Here is a 12,435-nt window from a genome sequence, read left to right on the forward strand (position 1 = left end):
GGAGCCCATGCTCTTAACCCTCTACTTTAGGTAAGGATAAATTATAATAAATACACCTGTCTTCAGCGTGGCCCCAAATCAGCGAGGAGGACATTGGAATCCCTACAGTTCTTTTTTCTTGGCATTTAATTATTAACAGTTGCATCTGTCTCTCTTGACTGGAGCAGTAATAAAAAACAAGAACAAACAAAAAAAAACAGCACATCTGTTTCATTTCCCAAAAAAGTTTTAAAAGTTAATGTTTTCTGGCTGGGCACGGTGGCTCACGCCTGTAATCCCAACACTTTGGGAGGCCAAGATGGGCAGATCATGAGGTCAGGAGTTCAAGACCAGCCTGGCCAACATGGTGAAACCCTGTCTCTACTAAAAAATGCAAAAATTGGCTGGGCGTGGTGGCTCAAGCCTGTAATCTCAGCACTTTGGAAGGCCGAGGCGGGCGGATCAGGAGGTCAGGAGATCGAGACCATCCTGGTGAAGACGGTGAAACCCCATCTCTACTAAAAACTAGCTGGGTGAGGTGGCAGGCGCCTGTAGTCCCAGCTACTCGGGAGGCTGAGGCAGGAGAATGGCGTGAACCCAGGAGGCAGAGCTTGCAGTGAGCTGAGATCAGGCCACTGCACTCCAGCCTGGGCGACAGAGCGAGACTCCGTTTCAAAAAAAAAAAAAATATGCAAAAATTAGCTGGGCCTGGTGGCGGGTGCCTGTAGTCCCAGCTACTAAGCAGGCTGAGGCAGGAGAATCATTTGAACCCGGGAGGCGGAGGTTGCAGTGAGCTGAGATCATGCCATTGCACTCCAGCCTGAGTGACAGGGCAAGACTCTATCTCAAAAAAGTAAAAATAAAAAATGAAAGTTACTGTTTTCTTACGCATTGATACTGTTGCCGTAACATAGGGTAGCTGTATGTCAGTACTTCCTTCTAGACCAGCATGCCTACATCCTAGTGTTCATTTATTCAGCACTCCGCCTCCAAGCCTTGTCCCCTTAACACACACATCCACTCTCTGTGTGTTAAATTAATTGGGTCTACCATCCTGGGGTGGCACAGAACAGTTTTGGACCTGTCTTTGTTTTGATTGACACCTCTTTTTTCTGTGTTTCAGTGAGAAGCAGGAAGACAATTCCTTGGCATCTGAGCCACAGACAAGACATGGTAATGTTCTTTACTGGTGTTGAGAAAGAATTAAGTAAATATGATTTCTTTATGCCAGAGTGTTGACTCTGTCTTTTTCTAGAGTCATGCAAAGTAAAGATGATTGCAATAGCCTTTGACCTCCCCTCCGTACCCTTCTTCAGTTCTCTTCCTCACACCTTATCCTGCGCCCAGCTCATCATCTGACTGAGGATTTATATCAAAACTCGATCTTGGCTGGGCGCAGTGGCTTAAGCCTGTAATCCCAGCACTTTGGGAGGCCGAGACGGGCGGATCACGAGGTCAGGAGATCGAGACCATCCTGGCTAACACGGTGAAACCCCGTCTCTACTAAAAACTACTAAAAAAAAACTAGCCGGGCGAGGTGGTAGGCGCCTGTAGTCCCAGCTACTCGGGAGGCTGAGGCAGGAGAATGACGTAAAACCCCGGGAGGCGCAGCTTGCAGTGAGCCGAGATTGCGCCACTGCACTCCAGCCTGGGCGACAGAGCGAGACTCCGTCTCAAAAACAAAAACAAACAAAAAAAAACCTCGATCTTTTCACTAGTGTTCTGTTTACTAGGGACAGTATAATCGACTCCTCAACATTGGAGTGAATCACCAGCTTCTCAGAGAGGTCTTTTTAATGTCAGCACTTCCTGACACAGTGGTTTCCTTATGGGTTTGCAGCATACTGGTTTCTTGCCTAGATTTTAATTTTGTCATCCAAGTAGCATAAAAATGGGAGGCACATACCAGTTTGCACAGTGTAGTTGAGGCAAGGTAGACTCTGCAAGGACTCAAACTCAAAACCGTTTCTGTCAGCATATTTAATCATTTCTAGGCTGTGAATATCTATCTTGTTAAAGTCACAGTAGTCATATTTGTATTGCCTTTAGACACTACTTTTTTTTTTTTTTTAGTTGTTAGCAGTGACTTTAACAAGAAAACCAGAAGTATACATTGTCAACTTTAAAATTAAAAAGAGGCCGTTGCGGTGGCTCATGCCTGTAATCCCAGCACTTTGGGAGGTCAAGGCGGGCCGATCACCTGAGGTCAGGAGTTCAAGACCAGCCTGGCCAACATTGTGAAACCCCGTCTCTACTAAAAATACAAAAATTGGCTGGGCGTGGTGGCAGGCACCTGTAATCCCAACTACTCGAGAGGCTGAGGCAGGAGAATCACTTGAATCTGGGAGGCGGAGGCTGCAGTAAGCTGAGATGGTGCCCCTGCACTCCAGCCTGGGCGACAGAGCAGGACTCTGTCTCTAAATAAATAAATAAATGAAATTTAAAAGTAGGCCAGGTGAAGTGGCTCACACCTATAATCCCAGCAGTTTGGGAGGTCAAAGCAGACCCCCTTGAGCTCAGGAATTAAAGACCAGCCAGGGCAACATGGCAAAACCCTATCTTTACTAAAAATGCAAAAGATTATCTGGGTGTGCTGGTACACACCTGTAGTCCCAGGTACTTGGGGGTTGCTGAGATGGGAAGATGGCTTGAGCCCAGGAGGCAGAGGTTACAGTGAGCTGAGATGGTGCCCCTGCACTCCAGCCTGGGCAATAGAGCCAGACCCTGTCTCAAAAAAATAAATAAATAAATAAATAATAGGTCTCTTTTTTGACTCCCTTTTTTTAGTCATGACCCAGGGTAGAAACAAAATTGAGACTAAATAAGGAAAGGTCCTCATAGGATCTCCTGTAGTTAATCCATTCCTTTATTTTCTAGGGTCCCAAGGGCCGGGCCAAGGTACTTGGTGGCTCCTGTGCCAAACAGAAGAAGAATGGAGACAGGTCACTGAGAGTTTTCGCGAGAGGACCTCCGTTCGAGAACGGCAGCTCTACAAGCTCCTCAGTGAGGACTTCCTGCCTGAGATCTGCAACATGATCGCCCAGAAGGTGCGCCACACACTCTGCTCAGTCCTCCTCTGTGTTAGGCCTGGTGCTGCATTGTTTAAGGATTATTCATGAGACCTTCCCCATACTTCCCACTGTCCTGGAAATAGTGCAGGCTTCCATCCTGTCTGAACTCCAGTGTTAGACTGGCACCCCATGCCACCCCCTCTCCTTCACCGTGGGTCCTATCATGTTCTCCTTCCCGCAGGAAGTCCTCAGTGTCTACCACCCACCAATAGTGACGGTGGCTTTTCACAGTCTGGAACCAGCTTTCGAACATCTTATGGGTTTGTCTTTGTCCTTGTAGCTCCATTGCCAGCCCTTTGCCTGGCTCCACCTGATTGTGTCCTCTTCACCAAATTCAGGGCAAGCTGCAGTCTCATAAACCATATGCCCCTACTTCATGACATTTTCAAACATCCTTCCTCCTCTTTTTCCTTTTTTTTTTCCCAGGCTGGAGTGCAGTCGCGCAATCTCGGTTCACTGCAGCTTCTGCCTTCCAGGTTCAAGCGATTCTCCTGCCTCAGCCTCCTGAGTAGCTAGGATTATAGGCGCACACCACCACACCCAGCTAATTTTTGTATTTTTAGTGGAGACGGGGTTTCACCGTTTTGACCAGGCTGGTCTAGAACTCCTGACCTCAGGTAATCCACAGCCTCAGCCTCCCAAAGTGCTGGGATTACAGATGTGAGCCACCGCACCCGGCCTTTTTTTTTTTTTTTTTTAAGGACAGGCTCTCTCACTTTGTCACCTAGGCTGGAGTGCAGTGGTGCAATCACAGCTCACTGCAGCCTCGACTTCCCAGGCTCATGTGATCCTCTCATCTCAGCCTCCCAAGTAGCTGGGGAAACAGGCTCGTGCCTCCACACCCAACTAATTATTTTTTATTTTTTGTAGAGACAAGGTCTTGCTCTCTGCCTAGGCTTGTCTCAAACTCCTGGCCTCAATCCGTCCTCCTGTCTTGGCTTCCCAACGTGCTGGGATTACAGGCATGAGCCACTGTGCCCAGCTTTTATTGTTTTAAGACAGGGTCTTGCTCTATGTCCCAAGCTGGACTACAGTGGTGCAATCATAGCTCACTGTAGCCTCAACCTCCCAGGCCGAAGTGATCCTCTCGAGTAGCTGGGACTGCAGGCACACGCCACCACGCCTGGCTAATCTTTTAATTTTATCTATACATAGGGTTTCCCCGTGTTGCCTGGGCTGGTCTTGAACTCCTGGGCTGTAATCCCAACGTGCTGGGATTACAGGTGTGAGCCACCACAGCTGGCCCCCCTCTACTTCCTTACCCATTTGAATACTACTCTCTCAAAAGCCTTACTTAAATGTCACTATGTCCATGAACTGTCCTTGTTTCCCCCAGCCTTTAGGACTTCTGTCACTTAACATGTTTCTTTATGCTTATTTTATATCTTTGTGAGTTCAAGCTTCTTCAGCTCAGGGACTGTGTCTTACTCATCTTTTTAACACCCACAATACCTAATGTCATTTCTTGTTTTTTTGGGTTTTGTTTTTTTTTGTTTGTTTTTTTTTTTTGTTTTTTTTTTTTGTTTTTTTTGTTTTTTTTTGAGACAGAGACTCACTGTATCGCTCACGCTGGAGTGCAGTGACACAGTCTTGGCTCACCGCAGCTTCCACCTCCTGGGTTCAAGCAATTCTCATGCCTCAGCCTCCCAAGTAGCTGGGACTATAGGCGTGTGCCACCATGCCCAGCTAATGTTTTTATATTTAGTAGAGACGCGGTTTCGCCATGTTGGCCAGGCTGGTCTTGACTCCTGGCCTCAAGTGATCCACCCACCTTGGCCTTCCAAGTGCTGTGATTACAGGCGTGAGCCACTGCGTTTAGCCTGTCTTGCCTTTTCTATGATGGTTGGTTGATAATTATTCAGTTTGTTTATTTCATATCAATAACAATATTTCTGATTATTAATACATGTTAATAGAGGACCAGAAATATTTGACCACTGGCCAGTGAAATACGAAGAGAAAGTATTTATAAATCATCACTGCAGTACCTACAGGGAGGCAAACATGTCAAATGTATTATTTAATTGATCGTGGATCTGGTGATGTGTTTAACCCTTAAGCAGGTTGATGCTTTAGGGAAAGTCCTAGAAATTACCTTTCTCTAATAACGGGAACTTACAAATAGTGCTTCAAGACTTCCGCGGTCCTGGGTGATCCAGGAAACCTCCATGTCACCGTCAGTATACTTAAGTTCATGTACGATAATTGCATTCCGTTTTCACGATCGGCAATTCACTGCAACCATTTTTCTAGGAATGAAAATATAGAATCTAATTTTCTTAAAGTAACAATGATGTAAAGAGATACTTAAGACTTTACGTGACCTTGCATATGACTTTACTGATATCATCAGTCATGGCACATTAAATTATCTACAAATATACCCAATTACCTTAAGCCTTCTTTTATCATTTCTGGTTTTTTACTGCAATATTCAGCCTAACGTTTTGGGGGATACAAGAATTAAGGGGAAAAAAAAACTTAAAGCATAAAACTGATTATTTTGATTAAAAATTTCAAACATTGATTCTTTTCAAAAGAAGAAAAATTAAAATAAGGTAACCCTTAAATAGTGTAATCTTTAAATACAATTTTCAAGAACCATGGAATTGCAAACCAGAAAGAAATAATGGATTTGATATTTTCAAAGAAATAGATAGTGCTTTTAAGTTCGAAAACATCAATGAAGTCTTATTAACCAGAAGAATAGTATATTAAGAAAAATCTAAATTGGGAAGTAGAAAATCTTAGCAGACCGGTAATTAGGGAAGAAGTGTTTTCATAGAAGGATTGATTGTTTCACAGGTAAAGTTTTCTAAACCTTCAAGGAAAAGATAACTTCTAAACATTTCCAAAATGAAAGAAATAACTGGAAGCTACTCTGTTCGTTCTGATACAGATATCTTTGAACACCAGACCTGATAAAATTAAATATACTCTCCTCATTCCATAGTATGTACAATAATGCCCCAAGTAACCACGTTTTGGTCAATGACAAACCACATATACCACCGTGGTCCCATAAGATTATAATTAAGCTGAAAATTTCCTATCATCATAGCCATTATAACATTGTAGCACAATTCCATTTCTTTTTATAAATTGAGTGCAGCCTAAGTGCATTGTGTTTACAAGGTCTACAGTAGCATACTGTAATGTCCTGACCTTCACGTTTACGCCACTCAGTCACGAACTCAGCAGAGCAACTGCCAGTCCTGCAAGCTCCATTCATGATAAGTTGCCCTGTCTCAGTGTGCCAGTTCTTAAATCTTTTACACTGTATTTTTACTGTACCTTTTCTATTTACGTATGTTTAGATACACAAATATTTTACCATTGTGTGTCTGGGATTGTATGTAGTAGGCTACACCACCTAGGAGCAATAGGCTATATATCCTGTAGTCTGGGTGTGTAGTAGGCTGCTATACCTTCTAGGGTTGTGTGTAGTAGGCTACACCACCTAGGAGCAATAGGCTGTATATCTTGTAGTCTGGGTGTGTAGTAGGCTGTGCCTTCTAGGGTTGTGTGTAGTAGACTACACCATCTGGAGCAATAAGCTACACCCCATAACCTAGGTGTGTAGCACACTACACCATCTAGGGTTGTAGTAGGCTGTACCATCTAGGACCAACTGTATCCCGTAGCCTAGGTGTGTAGTAGGCTATGCCATCTAGTCCCTGAATTCTATATTGTTGAAAACTTAACAAAATCACCTAAGAATGTGGTTTATCAAAATGTATCCTCATTGTTAAGTATAACACATGACTGTGTGTTAGATTGTTAATACTGACAAGTAGAAGCTATCTTGTTACCAAAAGAGTAATGTTTGAGACTGTCTTACTGGTAATACTGTTTTGGAGTCTTACCTGGTGTAACACAATAAAGAATAGTAAGATGCAACATTTAAAAATGTTGACCTGGGGCCAGGGGCGTGGTGGCTCATGCTTGTAATCGCAGCACTTTGGGAGGCGGAGGCGGGCAGGTCACCTGAGGTCTAGAGTTCAAGACCAGCCTGGGCAACATGGCAAAACCCCATCTCTACTAAAAATACAAAAATTAGCCAGGCATGGTGGCGGGTGCCTGTAATTCCAGCCATTCAGGAAGCTGAGACAGGAGAATCGCTTGAACTCAGGAGGTTGCAGTGACACGAGATCACACCACTGCACTCCGGCCTGGGCGACAGAGTGAGACTCCATCTCAAAAAAAAAAAAAGAAAGGAAAAGAAAATACAGTGTGTAAATGGAGGCACAATAAATGAGGCCGTGGAAGAGGGGTCAACATAGTATGTGGAAGAGACAGAAGCTTTTCTTTCAAACCTACTTGATTTATGCCACTCCCCTGTCCTGTCCCTTGGAGAAATTTCTTGATAACTTTGTATTTCAACTTCTTTCTTTTGTTTTCCTTTTTTTTTTTTTTTAAACAGAGACAGGGTCCTACTCTGTTACCCAGGCTGGAGTGCAGTAGCGTGATCATAGCTCATTGTAACCTAGAATTCCTGGGCTCAAACGATCCTCCTCCCTTAGCCTCCTGAGCACCTGGGACTCCAGGCACCCACCACCACGCCCGGTTAATTTTTTTATTTTTTGTTGAAGTGGGGTCCATTTCAGTTTTCTTATTAGTAAAATGAAATGCTATCACTTGACAAAAGTTTCTGTGGGAATTAAACAAAGAACCCATGTCAATGTACAGAGCATTGTATTTGGGAATCAAAATACACTACTCGGTCCTCTCCCGTTGTTTATGGTAATGGGTAATTGATGAGAAACCTTGATTGAAAACTAAACCCACATTTTATAGCAAAATAAAGGCAATAAGAGTGTCAGTAGATTTGATACATCTTTGAGGAGGTATTATATGATCGTCCTCTAAACTTTGAAATAATAATCAGAAGGTAAGTCCTACTGCAATGACCATATAAAAGCTTACTTAAACCTTTTTTTTTTTTTTTTTTTTTTAAATAAAAAGGGATGTAGATACTGGTAGAGCTTGTTGCTCGTGTTACAGAATATACAGCTTTATAAACTTTAATTTCTCAACAAATAAATTGACTCAGGGTATAGATGGTTTACAGAAGGCGATGGGAAAGTACGTAGGGAAACGTTCAGCTTCTGTATCCAGAATGGCGTTTTTCTCATTTGTAGCTTCTATCTCATACGGCAAGGTTGAAGCGAAGGTGGCATTGGCATTTTTGCTACTCTCATGGTAAACTGGCATAATCCCTTTGGAAGACAGTTAGTTCCCTGATAAGTCTTTCTTGTATTTAAAGTTGAAGAGATCTTGTTAGAGTCTCGAGGCTTATAAAATAATGGCCATCTCAGTGCTTTGGGAGTCCAAGATGGTACGATTGTCTGAGGCCAGGAGTTTGAGGCTGCAGTGAGTTATGATTGCCCCACTGCACTCCATCCTCTGAAACACAACAAGAACCTTTAAGGGGAAAAAAAAAAGAGCTTATAGGCTTATTTCAGGAAACTGCTGGGGTAGGTTTTTTGGGACAGATACTTAAAGAAGGTCACAACTACGTTTGATAATTGGGCTTGCATTTGCATTGGGCACTAGTCATTCTGTTTCTTTCTTTTTTTTTTTTTTTTCTTTTGAGATGGAGTCTCGCTCTGTTGCCCAGGCTGGAATGCAGTGGTATGATCTTGGCTCACTGCATCCTCCGCCTCCCAGGTTCAAGCAATTCTCCTGTCTCAGCCTCCTGAGTACCTGGGACTACAGGCACGTGCCACCACGCCTGGCTAATTTTTTTTTTTTTGTATTTTTAGTAGAGATGGGGTTTCACCATGTTGGTCAGGATGGTCTCAATCTCCTGACTTCGTGATCCGCCCCACTCAGCCTCCCAAAGTGCTGGGATTACAGGCGTGAGCCACCCCACCCAGCCCAAAGAAGAAAAAGCTTTCTAAAGTTGCTGACTCATTAAATGTACCCCCATGGCTTTGCGGTATGTTTAAGTTGTATCAACCACCCCTTCTTGTCATTTTCCATCGTATAATTCCTTACCTAATGGATTAAGTGGTGCCAGAAGTACCCCTGGAGAATGCAGATTTTTGATGCAGAAGCCACAGAAGTTATATTATCGTAAGGGAAGGCCTTGGCTTGTCACCTTTTAATAGTAGGTTACAGTTGGTGATGCCCTGGGGCTCATTCCTCACAAATTGCAAAACTTACATATGCTAATAAACCTTGGCCTTCAAAAGTAGTAACCTAGATACAAGGAGTTCTCCGTGCTCTTTCTTTGAAATTTCCTACAAGGACTGCTTTCCAGCCTGGTGCGTTTGCTTGGAACTCACAGCATTCTGCTCGCTGAGCCCTTTTCCCCAACCCTGCTCTCTCCCTGGCTTCCCCTCCTGGGCAACTGCTCTCACTTCTCACTGCTGCCACTGTGCTGCCTTTGCCCAGCGGCCCACCTCCGGCTGCTCCTGATGCCCCTCCCAGAGCCGCCCCTTCCGCTAAAGGCGATAAAGCATGGCTTTCCCTTTGTAATTTGGGAAGATTTTTTTTTTTTTTTGACTGTTTAAACTGTTAAGGGAGTTTTTGTTTTTTGTTTTTTGTTTTTTGTTTTTGCCAGTGATGCATATTATAAAAGACACTTGGTTGTCTCCAAGTTTTTATTTTAATTTTTTCAAGAGAATAAACTGGCTTCTGTCCCTACACAGCTGAGCGGTGGTTCTCCCTGATTGTCCTAAGGAAGCCTTTGGCCCTAACCTGCATGCCTCCTGGGCCACTTTTTTACTGGCAGCAGCAGGAGCAGCATCAGTATCAGTAGTTGAGAACACCCTAATCTATCGTTTCCTTTCTCTTCTTCACTTCTAACTATAGGGAAAACGTCCACAGCGCACAAAGGCAGAGTTGCATCCTAGGTGGATGTCTGACCACCTGTCCATCAAACCCATCAAGCAAGAGGTGAGTGTGTGAGAGAGTAGCGAGGAGGAGCTTTCCTGATGAAAGAGACAGATCCTTTTCATGTACTTCCATTCTTGCCTTTTTATTTTCCTTCATTTTTTTTTCCTAAACCCCAAATGTTTGTTTAGCATTCTTATGCTTAGGATGCATTTCTAGAAAGATAAAGAATTAGAAGACATGAGGCTACATTCTGGTTCTGACAGTCTCCTGGGGTAGTAGGCATGTCCACACCTGCTGCAATAGGTACATGTATAGGAGCAGTTCACAAATGCAAAGATGGGAGGATTTAGAGCTGGGCAATGAAAGGAGAATTTGAGTAGGCAGAGCCATACTCGACCTGCATCCTGAGATGGCTGGGATTGACAGAGGGGGAGTAAAGAGGGTGGGAGAGGTGGGGCAGAAGGCATCCCACACTACAGGAGTAGTAGAAACAAAAGCACAGAGACAGGAAATTATGTAATGTGGTCAAAAAACAGTATATATTAGAGTCAGACACGGTAGCTAATGCCTGTAATCGAACCACTTTGAGAGGCCAAGGCAGGTGGATTGCTTGTACTCACGAGTTCAAGACCAGCCTGGCCAACATAGTGAAACCCCATCTCTACTAAAAATACAAAAATTAACTGGACGTGGTGGCGTGCACCTGTAATCCCAGCTACTCGGGAGGCTGAGGCAGGAGAATTGCTTGAACCCGGGAGGTGGAGGTTGCAGTGAGCTGAGATCACACCACTGTACTCCAGCCTGGGCAACAGAGTGAAACTCAAAAAAAAGAAAGAAAGTGAGAGTCTGTGGCAAGTTTGTTGTTTTGTTTCTAATTGGAGACATAGCATGGACCTGAAAAGTGTCCAGGAACGAGAGCATGGATCTGGCTGATCTGTGGTGAAATGAGATTCTTAGATATCAAGGCCTTGCTGTGGAGTGTAGGTGATCATATTTCTTCTAAGACACGAAGCAAAAGAGGACATAAATGGGAGGGCAGGGAAATGTTTAGGTCACATGAGAGAAAGGGCACCATGTGGGAGTTTGAGGTACAATATTAGGTGAAGAAAGAATGTTTGGTGCAACCACTAATTACTAATAAAGGAGTTGTCCAAGCAGCATTCTGGAGCTGACTGTGTTTTGGCATTTTCGTCTTGTGATGTAGCTCAGGATCCTGAAGCAGGAGATTTACTTGAGTCTAGGAGCTTGAGACCAGCCTGGGCAACATAGCAAGACCCCACCTCTGAAAAAAAAAGTAGTTAAATTACTTCATCCACATCACACTGTAGGAAGGGTCAGCACTTTTTAACTGTTTGTCTCCTTTGGGCACTCTTTCGTCAAATATTTAAACAGTTCAGTGATCCTAGACAGTTTTGAGTTAAGGGACAGTAGTTTTACTCTGGACCATGTCTTTGAATTGTTACGTTACGAAGCCTTCCTTTTTCCTTTCAGTAACATTTTCATGGCTCTTAAATTTAAGTGATGACACGATGGTCTGTTGCTGAGATCTTGTCAGTAACTAAACACACTCTGCCTTGAGCCCTGAAAAGGGAAAGCTGATTTATAAATTTGTATTTGCTTCAGTGTATTTTGATTTCACCTCCGCCTTTTTTTTTTTTTTTTTCTTTCTTGAGACAGAGTCCCGCTCTGTCGCCCAGGCTGGAGTACAGTGGCATGATCTCAGCTCACTGCAAGCTCCGCCTCCCGGGTCCACGCCATTCTCCTGCCTCAGCCTCCTGAGTAGCTGGGACTACAGGCACCCACCACCACACCCGGCTATTTTTTTGTATTTTTAGTAGAGACAGGGTTTCACTATGTTAGCCAGGATGGTCTCAATCTCCTGACCTCGTGATCCGCCTGCCTCAGCCTCCCAAAGTGCTGGGATTACAGATGTGAGCCACCACGCCCAGCCAACCTCTGTCTCTTTTTAACTCAGAGATGTGTCTTGCCCAGTGTTTAATTACCTGGGGGTTGGCACTTCTATTAATGACTGACCTCTCTTCTCCAGTATCCTTTTCCTCCTAGTAGTCACTAATTTCGGAATGGCCTTTGGTCCCTGGTATTCAGCCATGTTCTCAAATGGTTTTCTAGCCTGGCCTTGTTGGGATCTCTCTGCTGTCTTTATTACCTTGACAGTTAACACCTCCTTGAAAGCTCCCATTTCTGTTGACCGTTCACTGCCCTGAGCATTCCTGGACCATAACTTCCTCTTCAGATTGCATGGCTGGCTGAATAGACTGCAAGGCCCTTCATTGCTCCCGGCAAAACTTAAGCATGAAACACTAAAATTTCTTCTTTTATTCTTGGCAGTGTTTGAGCTTTCTTTTATTCTGCTCTTTAGTTTGAACAAAAAGAAACCACAGTATTACAGAGACTGTAAAATACCTGTTGTGTTCCCCGGTATCCTGGAGAAACCCTTAATGGTGACATGACTTTTTGAGCACGGAGGCCGGGTTTCTGGCCTATATTGGTCACTCAGCAGTCCAAACTTATGACTGCCTGA

General features: G+C 44.0%; 1 protein-coding gene across 6 annotated transcripts in view; it reads left to right on the forward strand.

The window, feature by feature from the left end:
* The window catches only part of LOC105480758 (CECR2 histone acetyl-lysine reader), a 202,062-nt gene that overhangs the window by 140,998 nt on the left and 48,629 nt on the right, over positions 1 to 12,435 (forward strand). For 5 of the 6 annotated variants that reach the window (XM_011739930.3, XM_011739933.3, XM_011739935.3 and 2 more), the window contains exons 6-8: positions 1,103 to 1,152; positions 2,857 to 3,026; positions 9,870 to 9,953. In XM_011739930.3, coding sequence (XP_011738232.2) covers positions 1,103 to 1,152; positions 2,857 to 3,026; positions 9,870 to 9,953 — 304 coding nt within the window. The remainder of the gene's footprint in view (positions 1 to 1,102; positions 1,153 to 2,856; positions 3,027 to 9,869; positions 9,954 to 12,435) is intronic. The other variant, XM_011739931.3, reaches the window with a different exon arrangement.

The sequence above is a fragment of the Macaca nemestrina genome, chromosome 15, assembly GCF_043159975.1.
Source record: "Macaca nemestrina isolate mMacNem1 chromosome 15, mMacNem.hap1, whole genome shotgun sequence".
Classification (NCBI taxonomy): domain Eukaryota; kingdom Metazoa; phylum Chordata; class Mammalia; order Primates; family Cercopithecidae; genus Macaca; species Macaca nemestrina.